At 52.0% G+C, this 27,970-nt stretch overlaps 1 protein-coding gene across 4 annotated transcripts; it reads right to left on the reverse strand.

The window, feature by feature from the left end:
- On the reverse strand, positions 1 to 27,970 carry TMEM72 (transmembrane protein 72). 4 transcript variants are annotated; one of them, XM_045438081.1, is made up of 5 exons: positions 27,266 to 27,969; positions 9,622 to 9,688; positions 5,392 to 5,463; positions 3,701 to 3,840; positions 1 to 2,322 (listed from the first exon to the last, which is right to left on the reverse strand). In XM_045438081.1, the coding sequence occupies exons 1-5, from the start codon at positions 27,333 to 27,335 to the stop codon at positions 1,844 to 1,846; spliced, it is 828 nt and encodes a 275-aa protein (XP_045294037.1). In that variant the 5' UTR covers positions 27,336 to 27,969; the 3' UTR covers positions 1 to 1,843. The 4 variants fall into 4 exon arrangements, with proteins under 4 accessions (XP_045294037.1, XP_045294038.1, XP_045294039.1 ...); XM_045438082.1 differs by lacking the exon at positions 9,622 to 9,688 and having other exon boundaries at positions 27,266 to 27,968; XM_045438083.1 differs by lacking the exons at positions 3,701 to 3,840; positions 9,622 to 9,688 and having other exon boundaries at positions 27,266 to 27,970.

The raw sequence follows: 27,970 nt of genomic DNA on the forward strand, positions 1-27,970 counted from the left end.
TTGGGTTTACAGAAGTTTATTAGAAATCTGACACTCTGACATCACCCTTCGGGGTTGGCTTCTTGCGACCTGGGCATCCATTCCACTCTACTGGCTTGGGTTCTGAGAACAGAGCAGAAGTTTTGGGGTTCCCCAGAAGCCCGCCACGCCTATGCTGTGAGGGTGTCTGTGCCCATCATGTCCCCCTCCACGTGTGACGGATGCAGGAGCCCTGCCCCCTCTCCACATGGGCTCCTTCTGTGCACCGGGGGCCTGCCTGGGACACCTGGCCCGGTAGGAGCTGGGGGCCATCCCTGTCTACCAATGTTCTTCACTGTCCCCCGTGGACCCTGGAACCCTGAAGCTCTTCTTTGGTGGCAGCTAAACAGCTCTGCCGCTTCCGGCATCGAGGGTTCATGGGAATATATTTCTTTGTTTTTTTCTCACTTGGTTTTACAGGAGACCTGGGTTCGTGCAGGAAGAGGGCTGCTCGTTTGCGACACCTATGGGATTCTGGCACCAAAGTGATGACTGGACCGGCTGTATTCCCACACATTTGCCGTGTAACTCCCAGGGGATGTGGAAGGAACACGTGTTTCTCACCCAGAACCTAGAGCGAGTGCTGGAGGAGTTGCTGTGGCACAAACTGGTCAACGGTGTAACTATTTTTTTGAGCTTGCCCATTCATCGAGCTTGCTTCCCAAGGGTAACAGGTCTGCTCCTCCTTGCCACAATCCCACAGACCAGAGGACGCTCTTTAGAAACAAATACCACAGTGAAAATCCTTTAGGGAAGGTCTGATTCGAATTTCTTCCTTCATTCTAAGCGGACTGTCACTTCCACAGCCCAGGGGCAGAGGGCTAGCCTGCCCGCCCCCTCTCCTATCTCCCCCCTCTTTCCTTCCTCTTTCCCCCCCTTACATTTTAAACAAATGTGCATTTGTCACCTATTCTGCCACCACGCACCCGCACCCACGCGTGGCGGGGCCACCTCTCTGTGCTGAGTGTCTCCAGGGCACCACCCCCGTGGTCCTTGCATGCCCGAGGTACTGTGTCCTGTGCTGCGGTCTTCACCGCCGGATTGTCGTCGGCTTTCAGGACCTTTCAGTTTACATCATCTCCTTGGAATCTCGGGAAAGTTTATGTGATGGGGAGGCAGGGAGTCCTCAGTGATGCTTCTGGAATGAGCCTCACTCATCCGGCCTGGTAGCACAGTGTGGCATTGTGTCCCCGAGGGGCTGTGCAACTCCGGTGGCACAGGGCCAGCCCCAGAGCACGCAGAGAATGCGGCCCACTGCTCGAGCTGCCCCCCTCCTGAGGGCCTGCAGCCGTGCCTTCCCTGCACATCCTGAGCCAGCTCGGCTGGGGCTTGGGGTCTATGGCTGCCTTCACACCTGCCTTTGAGATGCTTAAGTAGCCCACGCATCCTTGGGCCTTCAGAGCTGGATTGCGGCATCTGACGCGAGATGGACAACGAGGCCTTGCTGGGCCCCGTGTCAGGAGCAAGAGAAGCTCATCGGCTCTTGGGGCTGGAGCAGCCTTGTGTGAAATGGGGCCGATGGTCTCTCCTGGGGAAAGCACGGGGACTTCCCCACCCCCTGGCCAGGAAGGAGGAGCTTCTATTGGCTTGAGACAGCACGAGCTTCATCTGTGCCTTGCCAGAGGCATCTCCAGGGTCTGCCATGCCACTTGATGGTCCCAGAAGCCCAGCTACCACGGGGATGTCTGGTCACCCCTTGAAGCACTAACCTGTGAAGACCCCAAGCTCCCTGGGAGGGGGGCCCTCAGATGTCAGGAAACTCCAGGCAGGGCCATCGATCTATGCAGACCCCTTGCTGAGTGTCCCCTCGGCTGGAGCCTGCGGCTCAGAAGAGGCTGGCGTCTGTGAGAGAGGACAGGAAGGTAGGGGCCTGCGGGGGAGGGATGATGGGGGTGGTGTCAGAGGTGGTCTCCTCTGGCTCGCTGTCCCCCCCATCCAGGTCTTCGGTGAGAGACGGGATGATTCTGACCATGCTGTCTTCGAAGTGCACCTGCTTCTTCTTGACCAGCGAGTCGGCTGGCTCCAGGGTCAGCTCTGTCAGGGTGTCCGGGCACTGGAGGGCACCGGGCTTCTTGGTCCCCTTCAGGATGCTCTTCATGTGGATGAAGAGGGAGCCGGTCCCCTCCTTGAAGGCCCCGTGGAAGGTGTACGTTTGCTCGGTGTCCCCAGAGCCAGTGGTGCTCACGGCACTGCCGGAGGGGTCCGTGTACTGCTCCGGGGGAGCAGGCGCCTCGGGCTTGGCCTTGTTCTTCTTCCGCTTGCTCAGCAGGAAGTAGGCCAGGCCAGTGATGATGAGCATGGAGCCTGGAAGGGATGTGGGAGGTCAGCATGCTGGGTGAGTGCTGGAGAAGGGCCAGAGGCTGTCCAAGCCCACTGTCCCAAAAGGCCATCGCGGCACCCTCAGGCCCTTCTGTGCTCCAGCCTGCACATGTGACTTGTCCTCACGCACCCACTTCACATTCAGGGGGCAGGCCTGATGCCCGGCTGAGGGACGTCAGCAGGGCCAGCGCTATGCTGGGGTCCTCACCCTCATCGTTACCCAGGGGGCCCCGTGCCTGAGGTCCCCCGCCTAGTGACAGCCGACCCTGGTGCAGCCCGCCTGGCCTCTCATCACCGTTCTTGGCCTCCCTGCTAAGACAGCGTGTCGGGCTGGACCTTCAATGGGTCTTCACTCTCTTCTGAATGCTGGGCTCCAGCGACTGACCTGGGCTTCCTTCCGCTCCCAGCAGCGGGGACATGCTCCTTCCTCAGCCTCCCCAGTGAACACAGAAGAAAGAGCAAATCCTATGGGGTGGGGCTGGCCTAGCATGGGCCCCCCTCCTGCGGGCCCCCCACCTCCAGCTTCCAGGCCAGAGGTCCCTCTGTCTCAGGCAGAGATTGCTGCTCTGGCCAGAGGAAGCCTCTGGGCATCTCCAAGGAGCGGGAGGCTGTGGCTTGCTCTGGCCTCGGCAATGCTGAATCCTTCTCTGGAGTCCACTGAGGGCTGTGCAGAGTGGCCTTGAGATGCTATGACAGGTACATGAAAAGAAACCACAGGGAGGAAGAGGAAGCTCTGCCTTTCGACTTTGTTTCCCCGGGGCAGCTGGCTTCCTGGCATTTTAGGTGGGTCACGAGAAGGGACAGAGTTTTCACAGCTAGGGAGGAGGGGAGAGGAGGGTATTAGCCGAAGAGGTCATGGACAACACCGAGGGGCGGGAGCATGGAGTCCTGGCTTCTACGATCAGACACCAGGCTGACTAGCAGGCTCTGTGAAGTTGGAGTGGGAGAAGATGAGGAGGCTTTGAGGGTCTGCCCTGGGTCCCATCATGGCATACCTTCCAAACCAGGCTGAGGAGTTTGCCCCTGAGTGGGTAGGCACTGGGGAGACAGGGATGGGTTTGTACAGAGAAATGACCATCTCACGCCCTCCGAAAGCTCTGACCACACAGAGGCATTGGAGGACAAGTCTCTGTGGGTGCAGCCTCTGGATACCTACATGAAGGGACATTCTTGCCCCTTGACAGCATGAAGGATGTCTGACACTTCCTCATCCCCAAGATCTAGGCCGGAGAAGTCAATGGGGTCAGTGGGGGCCCCGGGAGCCAGTGTCTGTGAGGCCTGTGAGAAGGGGATTCAGCCCTTCCTGCTCAGAGCCCGTCTGTGGTGGGGGTTGCTGGCCTCCACTAACTCCTGGAGGTCCTACCTGGGATGGTCACGTGCCAGACCAGGACAGGGTGGAGAAAGCAGGCCACAGACAACAGCATGTATGCCAGGAACTTCTGGAAGCAGCCCAACCAGAGGGCTTTCTCCCTTGCTTTGTAGGCCAGGGACGCTGGCCGACACCTGGCGGGAGGGAGTCCAGGATTAGTAGGAGACAGGAAACAACCCAGACAAGCCCCAGCAACAAGTGAAGCTATTGGAGGCTGGGACTGGGTCTTTCTGTGCCCATGTTCTCTTTAGTGACCTCCGGCTGAACACTCCCCAGGGGCTGGTGTTCTCACCATGGGTTCCACAGTTAGGGGTCTTGTCTGGGTCTCTCCAGAGGGTCCACAATTTTTCTGAAATGCTGTCTAACCCTGCCTTTAGGTCAAGGGGGAAAGGAGCCAAATGATATCAGGACTCAGCCAAGACTGGGAAGGAAACCAGGGCCCCATTGGGAGGTCCCCCGTGGAGTGGAGAAGGCACACAGTAGGGGAGATAGCCTGCTGGGACAGTTGTGTTGACTGTGCACTGCACAAGCTGCCTGGCCACCTGTATGAACAGGTTGGAATCCAGTTATACCTTGCTCACGGAGTGTCACCTAGGCATAAGATGGCATCAGCCTGGAGGGGCTTTTTAAAAAACTGTCACACAAGGACCACACATGGGCCTGGCAGAGGCCTGATGCTGAGCAGTTTTCCTCAGGGGTGTTGCTTCCAGGTTTCAAAGGAGGAAAGGGCTTGCCTTTAGGTCTATCTCCTTCATCCTCTGAATTGGTCTGGAGCAGGGCTCTGCACAGCTGAATTCTGGCCAGGCAAGTTTGGGGGCAGTGGAGGGGCCTGGAGGATGCTGTGCTGGTCCAGAGCACGGCCCTCCACCACGGCCATGGCCATGGCTCATTGGTGCCCTCTGGTGGACATTCTTTTGTGACCAAACCTGGGCTGGGAGAAGGGAGTCCATAGCAGGGAGAAATGCCCCTTCAGCTTCAGGGCTCTTCCCTGCCCCCTCTTCCCTGCCCCTCCTCCTTCCAGAGAAGTTGCAAAAGATCCCTTGGCAGTAACATGCATCAGAAAGGAGGAAGCCCGTGGCCTCAGGGCTGGTGACCTTGGGAGGCAGCTGATAGCCTTGCAAGGTACCGGGATGGCTGGATTTGAGGCCTGGCTCTTCCCTGACTACCTAGAAACCCAACTGTTTAGAGCTGTGGTCCAGGGACAGCCCTTGGCCACATTGATGACAGCTTCTACAAACTGAGGCTTCCCAAGATCCTTGCAGCCCCTGACTTGTCCCTGGGTCCCAGCAGGAAAAAGAACCAGTTCTCAAATCTAGTTCTGCTTACTCCAAACCTGTCCGGCCTTCTGCAGTGTCCTCACCCCTCTGTGGGTGCCTTGGATGGCAGGTGCAGGTATGACCTGTTCTTGGTGGTGGGGACAGACTCTGCGGGGAGTTCTGGGTGGGAACAGGCCCTCAGTGAATGCTTCACTCTGTTCCCCTGGTTGGGAGCGGGGAAAGGAGACCACTGAGCCCTGCGGGCCTGATCCCATGTCTAGGCGGGGGCTGGCTGCACTGTGGGGAGGGGAGCCATCCGCAGCGACTGCAGAAGCAGAACATCACCTGGGCTGTGGCCTCACAGGTGGGGGTATCTGGGAGCGTCTGGGGCTGGGAGGTGGTGGAGGGGCTGCTCTGGAGGGTACTTACTGGAAGCAGATGGTCAGCAGCTGAGCCACAAAGTAGGCCCCTTCACACACAGAGATGACAGCTCCTATAAACCTGTGGAGGAGACAGGTAAGGGAGGTCTGGTGCCATCTGGTCCGCCCTTCGCTCTCCCATAGCCTTTTTTCTCACAGCATCCGGGGCCCCTGGCCAGGCACAGCCAGCAGACTGACCAGGGGTCTCCCGATCTGATGCTGCCACTAAGCCAACATCTGCCAGGAGCTGCCTTCATGCCAGGACCTGGGCCTCAGTGGAGGGGTGGGGGCCAGGGCCCAGACATGGGTGAGGGAGTATGGGCCAGCAGGGGAGGCCGCCTTGATCCAGGCCCCTGTGTGGACACTGGCAGGCACATACTTCTACTTACTGTCACTAGGAGGACATTCACTGCTTGGCTGTAGAAACCTGAAGGCTGGATCTGTTCCAGACTCCTTCTCTTCTTCCTCTTTTCCCACTGTCCAAACCGTCTCCAGGAGGGGCTGGTTGTACTCCTTCCACGGTTTAGAGTCACTCCCATTCTCTCTGGCCTCACCTCTCTGACCTGAGTTTGGGCACTGCCCCCTCAACCCCTGAACTAGTCTCCCCTTCTCTGCCTCCCTGATTCCCTGCTTCCCCTCTCCCCTTCCTGCCTCTCCACTCTGCCACTACTGGGCTGCCCCCAGGGCTCCTTCTGACACCTGAATGTGACGGTATTCCTCCCAATCCAGAATGCTTCAAAAGTTCCCTGTGCTCCAAGTATGGTCCAGGGGCCTTCCAGTCAGAATCTTCTGGGAAATATGTAAAATCATAGATTCCTGGGTGAGCCTCAGACTTCATGTATTAGAATATTTGGGAATGGAACTTGAATGTTTTGTTGGAGGGTCCTACTGGCCCATAACATGGAAATTTCTTAGCATGCCTTTAAAGTCTTACATGAACTTCTATAGTCCTCTGACTACACGGGAAGCTACTAGTGCCACAGGGCCTTTGCACAGGCTGGTCCCTCATGGAAAGACTCCCCTTTCCTCCTTTTGTCTGTCTGGTGACCTCTTGCTTCTCCTGGTTTTCCTGTGTGACCTGAGCCTCTGTGAACGCCCTTTCGCAATTCCTTCTCTAATTCTTCCATGTAGCCCAGGCCCACTGCAGCTGGGGGCCGCGGTTTCCTCAGGTTCCTGGGCGTTGCCCCTGCTACTGACCAGCTGTATGCCTATAGGCAAGCGGCTTGACCCTTCTGTGTGTCAGTATCCTCATCTGTAAACTGAGGGTAATTACACTGCTTCAATAACATTGCTATAACAACTGAATGAATTGATATTTGCAAAGCCTTTCACATGTGGCACATAATGCTCATTATATACATGTTAGTTATTATCTTTTTTCTTTCTCTGTGACCATTTAATAATTAATCCCCATTCTCTCCTATTCTCTTTTTTTTTTTTTAATTTTTTTTTCAACGTTTATTTATTTTTGGGACAGAGAGAGACAGAGCATGAATGGGGGAGGGGCAGAGCGAGAGGGAGACACAGAATCGGAAACAGGCTCCAGGCTCTGAGCCATCAGCCCAGAGCCTGACGCGGGGCTCGAACTCATGGACTGCGAGATCGTGACCTGGCTGAAGTCGGACGCTTAACCGACTGTGCCACCCAGGCGCCCCTCTCCTATTCTCTTTATGTCTCCCAGTATCTCCCTCTTACTCCTTAGCTTTTAAATTGGGTAACTAACATTTATATAATGACAACGATGCGCCAGCTATGTCCTAAGGGCTTTCAAATATCAATTCATTCAGTCCTTGTAACCATATTACTGTTGAGGCACTGTAATTACCCTCAGCTTACAGCTAGGGGCCTCGAGGCACAGAGAGGTCAAGATCCTTGCTGTGGTCACACAGCAGATCAGTAGCAGGGGCAAAATTTGAACCCAGCACTCAGACTCCAGAGCCTGCATTCCTAACAAGCACACCAAGGTGCATGCTTTGTAAAACAAGCTTCATTGCCTGGGATGGGGTTGGGGGGGGGGGGACAAGGAGGAAACTGAGGCTTGGGCAATAAAGTGACTCACCAGACGTCCTGTCTGGTGCTATAGAGGCTGTGCCTCTTGAGGCCAGGGAGGTCTGCTTACTCAAATGGGGCAATGAATCCAAGGCTAGAGCCCTGCAGTGGCAGCAACATCCTACAAACCAAGGCCTCTGCCCAGGGCGCCACACAAGCCACGCAGACCCTTCAGCTAATGGTGTGGCTGCTGTTTGCGGGTGCGTGTGAGGAAAACAGTGAGGGGCCTCGCAGGGAGGAGGAAGATGGGAGAGGAAGCCAGGGCAGAGAGAAGTGAAGGACAAGCAAAAGCCAACAACAGCTCAGTTCCTCCTGGAGAGTGCGAGGGTCCCGGGGACACGGAGGAGGGAGTGGCCGTCCTACAGGGCTGCGCTGCCATCGAGGACCGAGGACCGCTCTGAGGGAACGCAGAGGCAGGAGTCTGAGATCTGCAGGGGAGCCTGAGTGAGTGCAAAGGAGGACGGCAGAGGAAGAAGGAAGAGGGAGGCTGGTGTTTAGATGGCCCTTGAGGTGTGGGTGGCTGTGAGCTCAGGAGGGTGGTGGCTGCCCGTCCCGCAGGGTTATAGAGCAGTGCAGGGTGCAGAACCTAAGCCAGTTCACCGCGAGGGGCAGGGGGACCGGAGGCTGGAAATAATGTCTTCGAGGACTGGCCGCAGAGTGACCAGATGGGCACAGCGTCCTCTCAGGAAAGGGACAGAGCGGTCAGGAAGGGGCAGGGTTCTGGGCAGAAAGCAGTTTGCATTAACCGGCTACGGACCTGACCTGTTACAGCAGGATGATAACCCTACCCCTTACTTGAAGTGACCGTGCGGGTGAGCTGCACAACCGTGCGGAGAAGGGGAAGGCTGGGCCCGCTTCTGGATTCCGGAGAGACAGCGCAGAGTGGTGGGGACAGGCTCAGTGGGACATGGAGGGTGTTCAGAGTGAAGAGAAGTCACTTTCAGGCAGTGGGGGCTTCAGGCTCCGGGCAAGCTTCCCAGGGCAGAACGCCAGGAAGGAATATCAGGCTTTGGGAATGTCGAGGTGGGTGGAAAATCACCTTGGGTGCTCACCGGGATGAACAACGGGCTAGGAGGTGAGGTGGTGCAGGTGAGTTTGAGAAAGAGTCAGAAGCTCCGGAGGTGGAAGCTCAGTGACAAGAACTAAAATGGAAGCCAGGAAATGGCAGAGAGTATGGCCGGGAGACCCTGGCAGCTGCTGAAGGTTCTGGAAGAGCCCTGTGTTTATAGGTGGCTAATTGCGTGGTGGTGTGGACGTGGGCTGGAAGGGTGGAAGATGGGAGATGGTGGGTGTGACCGTCTAGCAGGTTGAAGACCTGCCCTGGGCAGTGATGAGGGTGGATGTAGAGGGGGAGGAGAGGGAGGAGCTGCAGAGGCAGGCTGGCCACCCTGCAGGCCAAGCCCAGGCTCCCTGTGTCTCTCAGGATGGGGATGCCGAGAAGCTGATTGGTCAGAGCCGGCAGGGACCCAAGGCTTTCCTCCCTCCCTGGGTCACCACTGCACAGAGATCTCCTTCCTGCCGGGAGGCATTTGCAGAGGCAGCTGGCTGGGAAGGATGCTGGGGAGGAGCTTCGTGGGCCCAGGCCTGAGTCTGCGCCCTGTTGCTCTTAAGTTTGGTGACGTGGCTGAGCTGCTTACTCCCTCCGAACCTTTTAACCTGAAAAACTAGGACAGTGTGCACTTCCGTGATGCGGTCAGAGTTAAAGAACATGATGCAAATAAAACCTTTTGTGTGTGTGTGCATGGCATGTAGAAGGGCTCACATATATAGTCTCTTGAGTTGATTCCTCTCTCTTTAAAACAAGAGCTCAGTTAGTGGCTGCTGAATAAAGAAATGATTGGAAACATAGATGGGTGGGTAGAGGGCGGCTGGCTGGCTCGCTGGCTGAATGGATGGATAGATGGATGGGCTGTTGGACGGATGGGCGGATGGATGGGAGGATGGGAGGATGGGTGTGTAGGTAGATGAATGGAAGGAGAATTGTTTGATTTATGGGATAGTCCGACCAAAGCCCTGCCCAAAGCAGAGAATATCCTAGAAGCCCTCTCTACTTCTTCTACCTGTGGGATGTGACGGAGTTAGCATGGGAAAGGGGGGGGGGGGAGGCTGCTCTGTGTTAGTCTGAAGAGACAGACTTGGGATGTGCCGAGCAGAACATGTGGGCGGGGAAAGCACATGCACGCATACTCACAGCAAATAGAAAGCCAGGCTTTTGAACCGTCCCTGGAGGAAGGTCTCAGTGCCCACGCCGATCAACACTAAGAGGGGAAGAAGAGAGGGGAGAGTGGGCCCACGTGCTCCAGCCAGAGCGTGGCCCTGTGGAAGGTTCCTTGGCTGTGGAGTGAGGCTTCTCCCTGGGGAACGGGAGCCAGGGTGGGCTCTTCTCCACGTGGCACAGGGATTGGTGGCTGGGAAGATGCAGGAGAGCAGGGAGCCTTCTGGAATGGTCTCTGGAAGCCAGAGGGGTTTCAGGCAGAACCCCAGCAGTGCCCCCGGGGCACAGATGCCTGTCTTCTGCCCACATGGGTCATCCCTTAGTGTCCCCAGAGACAGTTCACACTGACGGGCCACCAGCCCCTCTGCTCCACAGCTGTCTTCCATGTGGCATGGCCTTAAGGGCCCTCACTGTCCTGCAAGCCATACCCGTGTATGCCATGTGTCTGGGTCCGTGCTTGGCCGTGGGACCTCCCCAACCCCTGTCCCCTTGCCTAGCTCACTGTTGTAGCTATTTCTGTGACCTCCTTTCCACTCGCTGGTTTCATGCCTCCTGTATCACACAGTCCTGGCTCCTTGCTTTGGCCCCAGTGCTGGTTAAGCCCCTGAGGGTTTGCTCGGACACAGGAAGCTGATTAGCCTTGTCCCTCCTCCTGCTCTTACTTGGCGGTTGGTGTTTGTGCTCAAGCACCTGACCTTCCATTTGTCCAGCGTGAATTTCTTCTCGGACTCTCCTTTCTAGACTTGCTGGCTCCGGGCTGTCTCCTCATGGGGATTCCCTTGCTCTTACCGCTTCACTCAATGAGCCGTGGCTCAGACCCCATCCGCTCGCTTATGGAAACATTCCACAGACAGCACGGAGGTGTCCTGAAAACTTCCTCCGGGGCTGCATGGCCCAGTAACCAGAGTTCTTTCTGGTCCTAATTGATTACACTGCACCCTCTATTTCTTCTCTGGGCTCGGATGACCCCCTCTGCAATTGGCCGAATTGTGGCTTCACCTTGTCTCCCTCCCAGAAAATCACAGATGGCAGGGCTAGGCTGTTGTGTTTGGTAGTCTGTCCATGTGTGGCCCTTCACCTCTGCTGGTCGGGAGGCTGCTTCCCTTGATGAGTCCTCTCCTGTCTGGCAGAGACATTGTAAACTTTCATCCCCATGTCCTGAGACTTTTGTCTGCTGAAGAGCAGTGCAGAGCCCCTCACTTAGGCCACAGGCACCTCTCGCTCCCCCTTGGGGGGACTGGATGTGGAAGTGCTTTGGGGAGCAAGGCACAGAGTGCTTCTGTCCAGGAAGGGAGGGGCAGTGCCTGAGGATTCGTAGTGATGGAGGGCTCCAGTGTTCCCCTGGGCTTGGTCTGGAGCCGTGGAGGGCCCCGTGCCCTCTCCAGGTTCTAGATGTTCACTGGCTTGTACCCTGTGAGGGGCCAGGGATGCTGGTCGGCCACACACATCCAGCGGGCCGGCGTAACCTACAGAGAGCTTAATGCTTTCTGCACGGTGGTGAAGCTCGTCCTGGCTCCTCAACAGCAGCCCGAGACACAGGGAGGTATATATTTCCTACTCAGTCTGTCATCTTGGGTAGTTCTCCCAAGGACACATGTCAGAAGGTAAACGACCTGCAGACCAAACTTGAGACTCTGGCTCCGGGTGATGGGCGGTTTCCTGGTTTCCACTGTCGATGTGTGTGTGTGTGTGTGTGTGATGTGGTATATACTGCAGGCCAATGCCCATCTGTCTATTCAGTTTTCACTCAATGTATGTATCTTGCCCTGTCCTCAGCACTTAGCGTTTGTTAACTTTCCAAGTCATCACAACAGTGCTCTGTGAAGGTACTAGTGTTACCGTCCTTTTACAGAAAGGAAACTGAGGCACAGAGAGTGTAAGCAAAACCAACCTACCAACCAAGGTCATTCCTGCATTTCAACCTCACATCCGCCAGTTAATAGCTGAGGCACGCAGTCTCTTTGAGCCTCAGTTTCCTTGTCATCCCTCTTGCACAGAATGGTTATAAGGATTCAGTAAGCTAACTGATGCCAGGCACACCACAGCTGCTCAGTCGCTTGTTAACTTTCGGCGGGTGGCTTCGTTCACATTTGTAGATTCGCATGCTTTGTGGCCAGTGGCCAGCAGGTGGCAGGAAGGGTCTTGGAAACAGCCCTTTGCCCTGGTTTGTTAGGCCTGTGGAGAGGTATTTTGATGCCTTTTGATGGCAACAGAAGGTCAATAGTCAGAGGGGCATTCTAGGAATGCTGTAGAGGCAGCCCTGGCCTGCGATTAAGAAAACAAATCAATGGAACAGCAGAGAAAAGAGAGAGCTCTCTCTTTTCTCAGAGGGGGCCATGGGCAGTCCATGTGGACTGAGGCTGGCGGGTGGGTCTTTAAATATCAGCCCCCACAGGATGGGCAGGGAGGGCCTTGAGTGTTTTGGAGAAGTTGAGCAACATGTTCAGATTGGCATTTCAGAAAACATCCTAACGTCGGGCAGACAGGGTAAGAGGCTTTGGTGATTGGCCGAGATCAAGCAGCAGACGTGAGGTGGTGACCGAGAGACAGGACCGTGGTCCGGCTGCGCCTGGCCTCCCCATCTCCTAGCACACTGGTAGCCACGAGCTCTGGTTTTGGCTCCTGCTGGCGTGCCCAGGTGCTCTTGCTCCCCTGTTTAATACTAGGGTGCCAGTAGGCACAGGACCCCAGGAGGGGAGGGCTGATTCTGTCTGGGGGCTCAGACCAGGCACAGAGAAGGGCGTGTCTTGCCATTTCATCCTGGTTTTCATCTGGGTAGTGGAAGGCAGAAGGGTGGGACCAGAAGGCATCTGGGTTTGGAGCCTCCCTGGACGTGACCACCCAATTGCCTCTCAGGGAGGTCCCAGCACGTGCCGGCACATTCCAGTAGGCCCCTACGTGCATCTTGTTTAGTCTGCACAACGTCCCGCATGTAACTTATGGAAAAATCCCAGCAAGCATCCTGGAGGTGTGGCACCTTGCCCGGGGCATGCTGTTGTAAAGGGCAGAGGGCAGCCAGAATCAGGACTGATTCCCAGGGGCCCCAAGAACCCCCAGCAGAGGAAGGACTCTGGTGACAATGGTGCTGGTGGGGAGGACATTTCCTGGGGGCCCTCACATGGGGTGATGGGGGTGTTACATGGATGACACCCTCATTGCCATGGGCAGTGGACCACTGTGTCCCCCAAACCCAGCTGTGAATGGATTTCTCTAATGTCTGCCACAGAACGAGTCAGGAAACTCCTGCCTCACTGCCTCGATGATCTGCCGAATGTCTAAACTCTGGCTCAGTGTGGTAGTAACCCATCTGGCCCTCACCCCAGGCCTCTGGAAAGGGGCCATTAGTCTGAGCAGAGTCGTCTTCTGAATGTCAGAAGTAGCCATGGCTGAATCTCTTTGCCCAGGGCAGTGCCCCCCAGAGACCCAAGAGTTGTCCTAATAGGCCAGGGTCCAAAGTCCCCAGCGGTCAGCCTGCACCCTCATTTATGGCACATCCTCTGTGCCAGGCCTGGGTAAAGCACAGCGGTGCAAAGGAAATATACCCTGGGGCTTGGGCAGACTGTCGCGGACCCAGGAAATGAAGAGCGGGGGAGGGTGGGAAGAGGCCACGGCACCCCAGGAACAGGACGAGTGCTGGCTCCATTCTGTCTGGAAGCCGAGGACGGTTCTGCAGGGAAGGAAGGCAAGGTGATGCCAGAAGCGTGGAGCAGCATGAATAAGAACCTGGAACCGCCGTGGCTGAAAAGGGACAGGGCCTCGTCTCTGGGCTTCTCTGTGCAGTTCCTGGGACCAGGTAAGGTCACAGGTTCCACACTAAGGCAGTGACAGTGTGGCTTCCTGGGCCCACACCCTCAAGTCCTCTTGTACTTTGCAACTTCCTCCTGTTCCTCCAAGGGAGCCAAGTCCATTGAGAAAGCTGTGCCTTGTGGTGCTGGGAAAACCCTTGTCCCTGCAGCCTGGGTGCAGACACGTACCCCGGGGATTGGACTTGTTTCTACGAGAACTTCCTCTTCTCCCTAGCACTTCTCTCCCCAAAGGTCTCCCGGGCCTCTGAAGGTCACACTAGTTGCCATGACTAAGGTAAGTGAGCCAGGGATGGTCTTGTGAAGATGTTCCCACGGATCCCTGGGGCAGCCACACTCCCAGACACCTGATAAACTAATTGCTGGGCTCTATGGCAGAAAAGGAGAGTGGACGCCCATGTACTCTACACAGTTAGGTGAGAGAGATACCCCTAACTTTAGCAACGTGATTTGGGGTTTCTGTGTTACAGTAGGATGTGTTAATGGAAGCTGCCCACAAATTCTTTGCAATGCCTCCCATCGAGAGGTGGAGTCTAACTCCCCTCCCTTTGAATATGGTCTGGCCTTAGTGACTCAGTTCAGTAGAATGATGTAGACAGTTCAAGGACTTACACTGCTAATTCACAAAGAGCTTCCACCCAGGCCTCTTAAAATGCCTGTTCTGGGGCCACCCACCCACCATGTAAGAAGTCTGATGCTCCCGGGACCATTGTGTGCGAGGAAGCCATGTAGAGGGAACGCCAGAGAAAGAGAGAGACAGACAGATACACAGCCAGCCCCAGCTGGTTCAGCCCTCTCCACCAGGCAAGTTTCCGTGAGGAAGTTCCGTGGACGTCCCAGCCCCAGCAGGTACCAAGTGGAGAAAAATGGACGAGCCAACCCAACAGTCAGAACCAAAGCTCCAGACATTCAGCCCTTGAGGAGTCATTCCAGCCACCCCATCGTCATGCAGCAAAGATGAGCCGTCTCCACTGTCTCTGCCTGAATTCCCGAGCCACAACATTTTGAGCGTAATAAAATTGTTGTAGCCTCAAGCGACTAAGTTTTGGAGTGGTTTTATTAGGTAGCCACAGAACTGGAAAAGCAGCTTATCCTATCTTCTTCACTACCTGAGGTTTTTGGCCCAGAAGTCCCTGTGTCTGGTCTGGTCTATATTCTGACTCTCAATGTTGAGCGTGCACCCAAAGCCCCTTGGGCCTCTGGCCCTTCTCAGCGGTCCTCAGCTTGGTTGTCAGAAAGCCAGCTTGTGGGCTCCCAGGTCCTGTAGCAACTCTCCCCCTGCTCAACTTTGGGCACGGGCCGGGAGAGGCAGTTCATTAGGAGTGGGGGTGGTGTCTCTAGGATCCTATTTGCTGGTATAATAGCTTAGGATTTCATGCAGGATCGGTGAGGCTCTGCCTCATCCAAAGCAGTTCCCTCCTGCAGATTCATTTTACAAAGGTTCTCAGTGGACAAAGTGAGGAAAGCAAACACTGAGGCCCGTCTACTGCGGGAGAACGCTGTGACTCGTATCTAGCACTCATCCCAGACAGCCACATCAGCCATTGCCATGGCAGCTCCCCGCCTGCTGTTCTCACTGAACTGTGCTGGGAACGCACTGTCTTTGGGAGGCCCCACAGTGCCATGTGATGCAGATATAGGACTCCAAGGCCGTTTTGACTGAGGGTCTGGAGCTTCCTAAATGTTTTTCCAGGGGACTAGTTTCCAGAACTGGGGTATTTCAGAAGCCAAGAAATGAGCATGATGTGTGGCCTTCGATTGGAAGGAGGGGTGTTAGGTGAAAAATGGGACGGGTGTGTGAGAAGTGGTTTGGCCATCTTGTCTCCTGTGCGTTTGTCTTCCCAGGACCGCACAGGTGGGCCACCTGCTCTCTCCGAGGCCTCTTGTCAGCCCCGTGGATGAGAATGGGTATAGTCCTTGCTTGGTGGAATTGGACCTAGGAACTCTGCCAGGTTTCCAAATTTAGGCAGGGCTGTCTATAAGACACAGAGAAGTTTCGGCATCCAGCGAAGCCAGGACTGATGTGAGGTGAGCACAAAATTTAAAGAGGCGCTCACTCTAAATTTAAGACCTAAACATAAGGAGGTACTCACTCCCACGGTGATGCGGAGGCGGCATTGGCCCTTTTGTGACCATGGCAATGGGTGTCTCCAGCCCTGGCATCCAGAGACGCACATGGCCCAGGGTTTGGGAGCCTCTAGCTACTCCTGGAATCTGGCCTGTACTCCTGGTCCCCTTTCCTCCTGACAAGGCAGCCTGGCTGGTGTCTCTGCAACGCTGGCTTCACGGGGCTCTAGTTCAGTGTGAAATGGACAATCTGTGTCAGCAATTCACTCCGACAAATGGCCCTGAGGCCTTTTCCCAGAGCTGGGCGTGGAGACAGAGGAGCGGACAGTTCGACCATGGAAACAAACACCATACATGTCCCCAGAATCAGGGCTTCATTACGATAAATTCTCTGTAAGAAAAAGTTGCCCCTAAGAACAGCCTTGATCCCTAGATGTGTTGTTGTCGTTGTCGTTGTTGTTGTCGTGCTGCAGGTGGGAGGGTGGTGCTGGGCAGAACTGCCATGTAACTACTTTTATACCACCATCAAGTGACCCATTGACTCCTTCCAACACTCCCTGTTATCTGTCCCTCAGGGCCCTGTTACCTCTCTTCCCAGACCCACAGCGCCACATTAGGAGCCCCCCACCCCCCGTACAGTCTGCCCCACCTTTCTGTCTCCCCCCTCCCGCACCGTCCCCTGGGGGAGGCATCCTACTTGGTGCCCATCAGGGCCAGTTCTTCCTCCACAAGCATTTGTGGACAGGCCTGGCCTCCTCACCTTGTCCCCTGCCCTCTAGCCTCTGTCCCTCCCGTCTGGGCCGAGGCGCGGTATTTTCTTCTCCCAGAGGCCAGGGCTTTCTTCTGAGTTGCCTTCCTGAGTGGTTTGTTCTAGTTCAGGTTAGCAGGGATCAGAGGTTCTGGCCCGAGACTCTGTGGTGCACCGCTTTCTGGGCATCTTTCTAGGCGTCTTGATGTGCTGGTCTCAGAGCAGGCGCGGGTGGGAGCTGTGCGGGTACTTGGCTGTGGCAGAGAGAACGTGAGGCCTGATCAGGAAAGCGGAGCCCCGGCTTCTCAAGCAAACCATAACCCTCTCGTCTGCTTCCTCTTCCGGAAAATGAGGGTAATAAAAGCATACACAAATGGCTCTGAATGCTCAATCTTAGTACATTACAGAGTGCTGTGCAAATGTAGACGATGGCTCATAGAATTATCAGGAGAGGCAGGTTGTTCCTGCCCGAGAGAGGCAAGTACTCTCAAGGGGGAGGAGAGGGTTTATTCTCATCCTTTCCTTCCATTAATACACAGTGTTATTGTGGCTAAAGAGCTCTTCTCTGCACACTGATGTTGTTCATTGATTTTTCTGCCTGAGGTCCCTTCTGCAGGCCTGATTGGGATATCAGTAGTCCAAATCCCCATCCATTTCAACATCTCTTGTGTCACGTCCTCTGTGACTTGCTAGGGATGCCAAGGGCTTAGGACCAGTGTGCTCTTGAGGACGTGGCCTGTCCGTGGTGCTGACTGCTGAGGGGCTATCCTGGGGGCCTCTGGCCTCGTGCTGCTTTTGTCTCAGGACTGACCTCATGGTTGGCTGGGGGTTGTCTGTTCCGACTCCATCACTGGGTGGAGTTTTGGTATCTGTCTTACATTCAGTGCGGTGCCCTGATGGCAACAGAGGTCACTAGAGGTCACATTACCTGGCTTTTCACGCCAGGCAGTGATATTGGCTCTGGCTGCGTGGGGAGCAAGATGAGAATGTCATATTCACTGCTGCTGAGGACAGCCTCATAACTCACCACGTCATGATTGTCTCTCCTCTTCTTCCTCAAGTATGGTGTATCTCCTACTGGTCGTAGGATACACAAGGACATCTCGGGTAAGGATGTACCAGCTGATGACAACGGCTGGGGATGGTTTAGGTTCTGAAAAGGTCACAGCTCGTTGTAGAGGTAACTGCTACACTTGCACCATTTCTAAGAACATGAAGATGTTGGAGCCAGTTGCTAAGGATCCACTGAGATAATGAGGTAGTAGCTGTAGACTTCTTAACCCAGGAGAAGCTTTGGCAGAGTCTAAGCCTGGCAGGGAGGTTTACCTGTATGTTGAGAGACGTTCAGCTGACACATATGGGCCACGGTTCAGAGACACTGGGAGAAAAGGCCAAGATTTTATAGTAGAAAATTCTAGATATTCAATTAGAAGAGATTTTAGAGTATAGTGTGGCAGTCAGTACCCTTAATACCTCTCACAAGCCTGTTAGGGGAGAATTTCCCACAGGCAAGATTTTGCACCCGTTCAATTTTCTAGACTAGATTCTTTTAACATGAGCTATAGACCAAAGTTGACCATCCAGGAGGTCTACTTCATTTGGCCTTGTAGAAGTCCTGGGGTAGATTGCAGTAAGTAATGCCCCTCTCTGTGTCCACACCCCTTGTTTTGTGACTTTGCAGTCCCCCGCATTAAAGCGAAGGCTGATTCCCCAAGCCCTCAAATCTGAGCTCAGAAATGTGACTTGCTTCGTGCAAGAGGATGTTATCAGGCATCATGCAAGCAGTGATGTGAAATGGGTTTGTGAACTTGGTCTGCTCTCTCCTGCCTCTACTATCATCATGCACAGCTGCCTGAGCCAACCTGCTGGAGCATGAGGCACGCAGAAACCAGAGTGGCCCTTGTATCCTTGTAATACTACACTCCCACCCTTCCACCCATCCCCAGACAACCACTGACCTGCTTTCTGTCATCAGAGATTAGTGTGCATTTTTTAGAAGTTTATAAAAATGGAATCATACAATATATACTCTATTTTGGCTGTCTACTTTCATTCAGCATAATTACTTTGAGATTTATCCATGTGGTAGCACATATCAGTACTTATGCCTTTCTATTGTTTATTTTTTTTTAGTTTACTTATTTTGAGAGAGAGAGAGAGAGAGAGAGAGAGTGCATGTGAGTGGGGGGAGGGGTAGAGAGAGAGAGAGGGAGAGAGAGGATCCCAAGCAGGCTCTGTGTTGTCAGCTCAGAGCCTGATATAGGACTCAATCCAACAAACCATGAGATCATGACCTGAGCCAAAATCAAGAGTCGGACACTATAACTGACTGAGCCCAGGTGCCCCTATGCCTTTCTATTGCTAAGCAGTATGGATATACTTGGGCTGGTTTATAACTCATCTGTTGACGGGCATTTGGGTTGTCTCTAGCTTCTGGCTGTTACAAATAAAGATGCTATGAACATCCATGTACAATCTTTTTGTGGACATTGCTTTTTTTTTTTTTCTCTTGGGTATAAACAGCTAGGAATGGAATGGTGGATCATATGGTAGTTATATGTTTACTTTTTAAAGAAATTGCCAAATCGTTCCCAAAGTGAGTGTACCATTTTACATCCCATGAGTACTGTATTAGAGTTCCACATCCTTGCCAACACTCAGTACTTGGTAGAAAGCCATTCTAATACTACGTAGTAGTATCTCATTGTAGTTTTGATTTGCATTTTCTTAATGACTAATGATGTGGAACATCTTTTCATGGGCTTATTGGCCATCATGTATTTTTGTCAACTTGATTTTTCAGTCTCTTAACATTATATTTTGAAAAGTGAAGTTTTTAATTTTGATAGCATGCAATTTATCAGTTTGTTCTTTTACGGATTGAACTTTTGATATTATAAATAAGAAACGTTGGCTTAACTCATTACCTAGAGTTTATCCCATAGTATAAAAGTTTTTTAGTTTTAGGCATTCCCTGGTGGCTCAGTTAGTTAAGCTCTGACTCTGGCTCAGGTCATGGTCTCGCCGTTCCCGGGTTCCAGCCTTGCATCTGGTTCTGTGCTGACAATGCGGAGCCTGCTTGGGATTCTCTCTCTCTCCCTCTCTCTGCCTCTCCCCCACTCACACACACACTCTCTCTCAAAAATAAATAAACATTAAAAAAATAAAAGTTTTGTAGTCTTAGGTTTCACATTTAAGTCTATAATCCACTTTAGTCTTTTTTTGTGTATGGTACAAGCTATAGATAGACATTCATTTTTTGGTAAATGGATTTTCAATTGTTCACACTAAATTGCCTCTGTACTTTTGTCAAAGCTCTGTTGTTTATAAATGTATGGGCCCATTTCTGGACACTATTCTGTTCCATTAACCTATTTGTCTTTCTTTATGTCAATAGTGCATTGTCTTGACTTCTGCAGACTTACAATACGTCTTAAAATCAGGTAGTGTTAATGTTCTAACGTTTATTTATTTTTCAGACAGAGAGAGACAGAGCATGAATGGGGGAGGGTCAGAGAGAGGGAGACATAGAATCTAAAACAGGTTCCAGGCTCTGAGCTGTCAGCACAGAGCCCGACGTGGGGCTTGAACTCACGGACCAAGAGATCATGACCTGAGCCAAAGTCAGATGCTTAACCAACTGAGCCACCCAGGCGCCCCAGGTAGTGTTAATGTTCTAACTTTGTTCTTTGATTACAACATTGTTGGGCTATATTAGGACCTTTGTATTTGCATGTGAATTTTAGAAGCAGCTTTCAGGTTTTGGAAAAAACTGTTGGGATTTTGACTGAGTTTGCTTTTAAACTGTATGACAATTTGGGGAAGAATTGACATCTGAGTAATGTTGTTTTCTGACCCATGAGCAGGATAGATTTCTTTATTTATTTAGGTCTTCTTTGCTACCTCTAGCATTTTTTTTTTTTTAGTTTATTTTTGGGTCAGATTTATTCCGAAGTACTTCATATTTTTGACGTTATGTAAATTGTATTTAAAATTTTTCATTAAAAAAAACAACAAAAAAATAAAAAAATAAAAATTTTCATTTTCTATTTTTTTGTTGCTGGTATAGAGAAATATGGTTGGTTATTGTATATTGATTTTGTCTTATGCAACCTTACTAAACCTTTTATTAGTTCTAGTAGCTTTTCTGATAGATTCCATCAGATTTTGCATAGATGATCATGTCATCTGTGAATAACAAGTTTTCTTCTTCCTTGCTAACCTGTATGTACTTTATTTCTTTTTCTTGCCTTATTATACTGGTTATAATCTTTAGTACAATATTTGGCTCAGGTGGTGAGAGTGGACCTTCTTGTCTTGTTACTAATCTTAGGAGAAGGTCATTTGATCTTTTACTTGTAAGTAGCTGTAAGGTTTTTGGTAGATGCTCTTTTTAGGCTGAGAAGGTTTTCTTCTATACCCAGTTTGATGATAGGCTTCCTCATGAAAGAATGTTAAATTCTGTCAAATGCTTTGTATAATATAAGCTTTTCTTTTTCAGTTTGTTAATATGGTCAATTATATTAATTGATTTTCAAATGTTAAAGCAATCTTACTATTCCTGGGATAAACTCCACTTGTGTATGATATACTATCCTCTTGACATATATATTTTTTTTATTTGCTAAACCACTGTTTGGACTTTTACATCTATGTTTTGAGGGCTATTTGTAGTTTCCTCATGATGTTTTTGTCTGGTTTTGGTATTAGAGCAATGCTAGTTTATAGAAGAGTTGAAAAGTATTCCTTCCTTTTCAGACTTCTGGAAAGGTTGTGTAGAATAGATGATATTATTTTTTCAATGTTGTAGAATTCACTTGGGAAGCCATCTAGGCTGATATGCCACTTTTGGGGGATGACATTGTTGATGGCTCTGCAGGGATCACTGATACTATTGAGGATATCCCCTCTAGCACAGAATAGCATTCTTGTAAGGACCTACAGGGGGAATTTCTCCTAGGTCTTGATTTCAGGTCAAGGTATTTGCCCAAGGTGTTTGCTTCTTATTCTCGCATTCAAAAAGAAGACATTTGCTCGCCCTTCCATATGGCAGTTTCCTGGTGCCGGAAAACAATGGCCATCCCCCCAGATGCTCTATCCATGCCACACAAGCCATGTTTCTTCATCTGACTTCACCTGGCCTCTGGTGATCTAGGAAGTCTTGGGAGGAAATCCGCAGAAGGCTCTCCCTCCTCAGCATCTGCCACTTATATCTAACGACAATCTCTTTTGATAATAGCCCTCTTCAGATGGTTGTTCAGAACTAAGGACACTTTTAAGAGAATTGCCAGCTGGTAAAAAACAAAACGAGGCTACCATCTTTCTTCTGATTTGATCACTACATGTGGTTTAAAAATGATCAGTTCTTCTGTGGGCTGATCCTAATGACCCAACCTCAAACTGTGAAGGAAAATGTTATTCAGCAAAAGACTCTTCATATTCTAAGGACTCTTCCTCCTCCCTTTGCAGCTTCAAGGGTCATAGATTGCCTTATTCCTTTCCTCTGGTCTTTCTTCTTTTTCCATCCTTCAGGAAGAGCCCAACACTTATGCTCTACCCTGTGTTCAACACATCCCTTTAAAAGTTAACCAGCCCTGATTGAGAATATATGTGCCAGGCATTTTCATGCTTCAGTCATTGTTTTGTTGAATGTTCACAGCCCTAGAGGGTAGATACAGTCATTATTCCCATTTCAAAGGTGAAAAAACTGATGTGTAAAGTGGTTAGGTAACACGCCTAAAGTCACACACCTAGTAAGTAGTAGAGAAGAACACAAATTCACCCCTCCAACTCTACACTGCAGCACTTGGTGCTGGGATGTGTATTTATTGGCTTGTCTCCCTGGTCAGACCATGTGCTTCTCAAGGGTAAGGGTCAGACCATCCTAATCTATGTGTCTACATGACACAAAATGGGAACTCAGCACGTGTTTGCTGAATAAATGAATCCTAAATGGAGTTACAGATTCCTTGATTCTAAATCTAAGGAGGACACAGGCACAAAGAGGTAAAAAAAAAATGTTTGACCCAAGTCATATGATCTTTCAGTGCTAAGGGAGCGGAACAGAAGTAGGGATATCTCATTTACTCATTGGAACAATCAGATCAGAAAAGAAAAACAGTCAACATCCATTTGGAGGATCTGAAAACAATGTGGTCTTGCTTGGGTAATAAATTCACTTGTGGACATGTTGAAGTGCACAAAGCTTCCTTAGATGGCAGGAAATGGTCACGGGGATACACATTTAAGAAGGATGGAAATTAGCATGGAGGGCCCAAGATGGTTGCCTCAGAAGCATTAGTTGTTGTTGTTGTTGTTGTTGTTTTTTTTGAAGGCTTTGTCAGGGCTAAGGTCAAACTATGCATTTGCTGTACTCTTTAAAAAATAATGAGAACATCTGGGTTTAAATGCTTCTTTTGTCTTAGGCTATATTAATAAGCCAAATCTCCAGTTTGAACCGAATATTGGCAAGGAATGGGGCTTTGGGGAATGTGGCTCTGTCCTTTAGAGGACAGAAGAGGTTAATAGGTCAAAAACCTGGAACAAAACAAACCCTTAAGTGATTCCAGGTTGATCTAAAATAGTTGATTTGCCAGAAAGAGCACATTAGCCTGACAAGCAGGGCTCATTCAAAATGGCCCTGTCTCAGTGCCGGCCCAGTTCCCAGTTGGCTGTGTGGCACCCCTCTCTTTGGAGCAGTGTACTGATGGTCCCTGGATGTTCCACTGCATCCCTGCGAGTGGGCAGACTGGACCCCCAATACCATACCCGCTGTCTACTGGCTGTGCGACTTCTGCCAAGCTACCCGAACATTCTGAGCTTCAGTTTTCCCATTTGTAAACTAGGACTAAGGTCAGCACTTGGCCCTCATAGACACTGGTGGGGCTTTAGCAAGATCATGACTCTGCTGTTGTTATCAGTTGTGCATCTCTGGACCCATAAATGGGAGGTCCTGCTGTGACAGTTCCCTCCGGAAAGGTGAGCAGATTTGTCTGTCCTCAGAGGAGGTCCAGGAGTGGATTTGGTAGTGCCAGTCAAAGTATGCATGTTCAGAGACAGGAAGTGATGAAATGTCAGTGTCTTTAGATTCAGGAAGTGTTTGGTCGTGCTTACTAGGCTTCAGTGTAGCTGTGCCCAACTAGCTGTGACCCCACATGCCTGAGCCTGTGTATGGTGTGGCTTCGGTCCGGCCTCTTTGGGACCCTCTGTGTGTTTTACCTCCCGCATCTTGGGGTAGCCAAGACATATAAAGACGTGTTCTTTAGCCGGAGTTAGGTGGAAGAGTCGAGTCTCAGGAATAGACCATCATCAATCAGAATCTTGCCTCTTTGCTTCCTGTTTGTGAGACTCTGAATGAAGTGTTTCACTCCACCAAACCTCAGTTCCCCCCCCCCCCCCCCACATACAGTGGGGATGGGGAGGAGTATGATGATGGTTCAAAGAGTCATTATGAGGACGAAATGCAACACTACCTTTGAAACAGGCAGCGCAGAGCTTGGCTCGCAGTAAATACTCAAATAATAATGTTCATTATCGGCTCTCACACCCGAGCGGGGCTGGAAGAACGATGAAAGCCCTCAAGCGCTGGCAGTGAGAAGCCTCAACCCCGAGCCGCCATTGCTCTGAGGAAAGTTGCAGGGGTCTCACCAAAGGGCCAACACAGTGGGCTCTTTCCATTCTCTTCCCCAAAGACTCGGGGCCGGGGCTGAGGAGTGGTGAGGAAGTGCATGGAGATTCTCTCTCAGGGACTAAGAGGACTGCCGAAGTTCAAAGGGAAGCCAATCCTGCTTTCCAAGAACAGGGATGGGGACCAGTCCTGCGGGACAGAGAAGGGGCACCCTGTACCTCTGGGCTCCCATCTCAGTTACAACCCACTTCCCAGGTTCCCTTTTCTGATGGTGGGTTTGTAGTGAGAATAAAGCCTAGGGTTGAACATCCCTTGGGGCCCGAGTCTCTAATTCAGGATGGCACGTCCCTGCCTTTAGGTGGACACGAGAACCCGCTTTGAGGGTTGGACAAGTGGGCATCTGCGAGGGGAGGTGTGGAGCGCTCACAGTCTGTGTGCAGTTCCCCAGTTGTGTCTGCTTCTTTGAGCGACTGCAAGAGCCACATCTCAGCAGCAGAGGCACCAGACATCACATGTGCGTGCGCGTGTGCACACACACACACACACATATTTCCTTCCATGCCAAGGAGGTAATGCAAATGAGTGAAGCCGGCCAAATGTTTTTGGGGGGGGGGCAGCTCTGTGATGACTTGGAAACTTTATGACTGGTTCAAAGTCATAAAAAAGTCTCATGGGAGAGAATTTTCTAATTTTAGAAACACTTCCAGCTGGGTGCTGTCTGCTCGTGGCCTGTCTGCCCCTGTTCAGCAGTGGCAATGCTCTGTCTGTGCCCACTGGTGTTGTGGGGCTGGGCATGGGGATGGGGCAGCAATGGCCCGTGGGACTACTGGACATCCTGAAGAAGTTTCATCCAAAGGGTCTGGGAGGAGAAGAAGAGATGAGCTCAGCTAACCAGGCCTTAGCCACTGGGCTTGCCGTCGTGGTGGAGTCTCCTGGGGTCTGGTACCCTTAGAACCTCTAATAGTCCCAGATCCCATCTGCAGAGGGGATTGGCAGGTGGATTGGCAGGTGTCACCTGCAGGTGACACTGGGCAACCTTGGGCCACATGCTTCTCCTCATTTCTGGAGATGCTACGTTCCTTCTGACCAAAGGACCAGGGGCTGCATTAGGTCTCCTGGGGTTTTTGAAAGTGACAGCCTCTGTCTCAAGTCTTATTTCCTCTCTGGTAGCAATGCCCCTGTAAATGAGGCCCAGATTCTCAACGGAGATTTCAACAACAAGAGGCTTAAGGGAATAAAGAATTTGCAAATCTTACACACTGGAAACGGGCCAGGAGTTTAGTGACGTTGGAAGAAACTTGAGATTTGCCCAAAAGCACCAAAGCCCCTCTCTCTAGCTTCCCACATGCTCCCAGCACTCTAAAAAGCTCAAACAAGATTATTGGAAAGCCTGGCCATTAAAAGGCAACTTGTGGCCTATTTTTAGCCTGGATCTTATCAAAACCAAGAGGAAGACCCATCTTCAGCATTTAACAGCAGCCCTCTGCACAGAGATAAGAGTGTGCTTAAGAGGAGGTGTGTGTGTGTGTGTGTGTGTGTGTGTGTATGTGTGTGTGGCTGCAGACCCTTCCACTGACTGAGATAAATCAGACTTTTAAACTGTCTTTTGCTAGGCTATTAGAAAAATAGATATGTCTTAAAACGGCTTCCTGACAGGAGGCAGCTCTGGGCAGAATATCACCAAGATATCTGATAGCTAAAAAGGATACATTATAGTTATCTGAAAACCAAGGCCTGGAGGAGGGCAGGATGGGCTCAAGATCAACAGGGGTAGACCAGGACTCGAACCCCAGACGCAGAAACACTCTGTAGGTTGACCTTTCTCTCCCCAGGATGTGAAGTTGTGGGCGTCGGCATTCATTCTCTTATATGTAGGTAACAAGGTGGTTCTGTGGGAGGTGGGAGCTGGCTACCCTGCCAGCCCATTTACTCAGGACCCTCAGCAGAGCAATTCCAGACCCTTCCTGGTGTCTGCTGGGCGGGGTTTCCTACTCTGAGAAGCAGGGTTTTTTTTGGCCAGAGTCCTGGCCTTTACAAAAGTTGAGGCACCTGAGCTCCAGACTTGCTGTCCCTGTGATCTGCAGTGTGACCTTGGGCAAGGTCACTGCCCCTATTTGGGCTCAGGTGCTCCATCTTGCAATAAGAAGGGTGGCATTAGAGCTTCCCCGACAGCTGACTTCCTGTGCTGAGGATCTGGATGCTAGAAGAGCCCACTGGCCAGCCTCCCCAACAAGCTCTGCATCATGTCATAGAGGCTTCTCCCAAGAAGTTTATGCCCTCAGTTCCACTTAACTCGGCTCAGCTTATGCATCCTTGATCCTTCAAAATACCTGGCCAGGAGGTCCAGATCAGAAAGTGCCATCCGAGGGGGTCTGGGTGGCTCTCCCAAGGTCACACATCAGCAGATGACAGGGTGGGGGGCTGGAACCGGCACTGTTGGAGTCTGAGCTGGGGGACATTTCCTATTTGCCAAGACCCATCCTGGATTTTGTTCAGTGGCAAGGAAGGACCTGGTGATCAATGTGTGTCTCTTCTTTTTCCTAAGGGTCAGTGGGACCAGAGCTAAGAGCTCAGAACGCTGCCTTCTCACTTCCCCCACACAGATTCTGGCCATGTGGGGCCTATGGGACTAAAGGTTGGGGTCTGCACTGGGGAAGTGAGCAGGCAGAACTCAGGATCGTGGATGCTCTGGTTCTGCTCTGTCTGTGCTTCCAGAAAGTCAAGCAGCCTGTGATCAGGCCGGGTAAGGGAGAGGAGTCCAGGGTAGGGAACCATTTCTTCTCCAGACCCACACTGTGTTCTTGTAATCAGGCCACAGGGAGGGGGCTTGGGTTTCTACAGGACTTTCTGTTAATGAGGTGGGAGTGGGCCAAGGGAAGCCGGGGATCTCCATGTTTAGTCCTAGAGCTCAGCCTGCCCCAAGTGCTGGGAATTCTCTTTCTATGAAATAGGGCTGTGGTTTGAGCTCTGTTGATCATCTTTATAACTATACGGGGAGGCATCTGATTCTCACATTGGCCTGGTTTTTTATACCTTCACCTTCAGACCCCACCTCCACCTCACAATAGCCCTCCAGGAGGTAAAGCAGACCCTCTCTACTCAGTTCCCAGATGAGGACACTGAAGGCTCCCAGGGTCACATGGGTGGTGGGTTACCAAGTGGAGATTTGGCATCAGGCTCCCTCACTCAGGCTCACCCCACTGCACCTGCCGCTGCCCTGCGAAACAGTGTTTCTGGAGGCATTGGGAAGAAAAGTGAGAGCAGATGTGGCCCGATGTGTCCATCTGTCCCCAGCCTGCTGGCGCCCACCCCTTGAGCAGCCATGTCTGCTGTGTCCAGGGTGCAGGGGACTGTAGCGGGGAGGCGGGGTCTTACCTGCAGCAGTGGTGATGCCCAGGAGCCGGCAGGTGTATTCCAGCCCAGTCCAGAACATCTGTAGCTTCATGGTGCCAGGGTCGAGGGCAGGGTCCTAGTAGGGCAGGCAGCAGAAGCTCCGGCCTGAGATGCTCCTGGATGCCCGTGTGCAGGGGGAGGCTGTGGCTGTCAGCTCTGGGCCCCCGTGCCCCGGGGCCCTGCCTTCCAAACCAGTCCTGGCCACCACAGCCTGGCCGAGGTGTGAACAGGGCTCACCTTCCCGGCTCTGCTGCCTGTGCCCTTGCCAGACGCTCAGCTTAATCATTACCTTGGAAGAGTGCCCCTGCCGCTCCGCGCAGCTCCGGCCTGGCCCAGAGTTGCTGCGGCTCCAGCCCGGCCGCTTGAGATCGGGCCAATTAGGGCTGGGCTGGAGGCAGCCTGGAGCTGGCAATTAACCATTTCTGGGTGGGAGGGGAGAGCCGAGGAGCCAGCCCAGGCCCTTCCTTACTGGTCAGCTCTGAGAAAGTCACACCTGGACCTCAGGCCCACGGGGTCCGGGGAAGTCATTGTCTAGAGGTGACCGTTTCGTGTGGAAGAGAAGGCTGTGTCTTTAAATCACTAGCAGAAACAACTCATGAAATGAGCTCCAAGCTTCTATTCTTCTGCATATAGGTGGATTAGAAAGCTTTGCAGCCATGCTAGATTTGGACTCCGACCAGCTATACT

The sequence above is a fragment of the Leopardus geoffroyi genome, chromosome D2, assembly GCF_018350155.1.
Source record: "Leopardus geoffroyi isolate Oge1 chromosome D2, O.geoffroyi_Oge1_pat1.0, whole genome shotgun sequence".
Classification (NCBI taxonomy): domain Eukaryota; kingdom Metazoa; phylum Chordata; class Mammalia; order Carnivora; family Felidae; genus Leopardus; species Leopardus geoffroyi.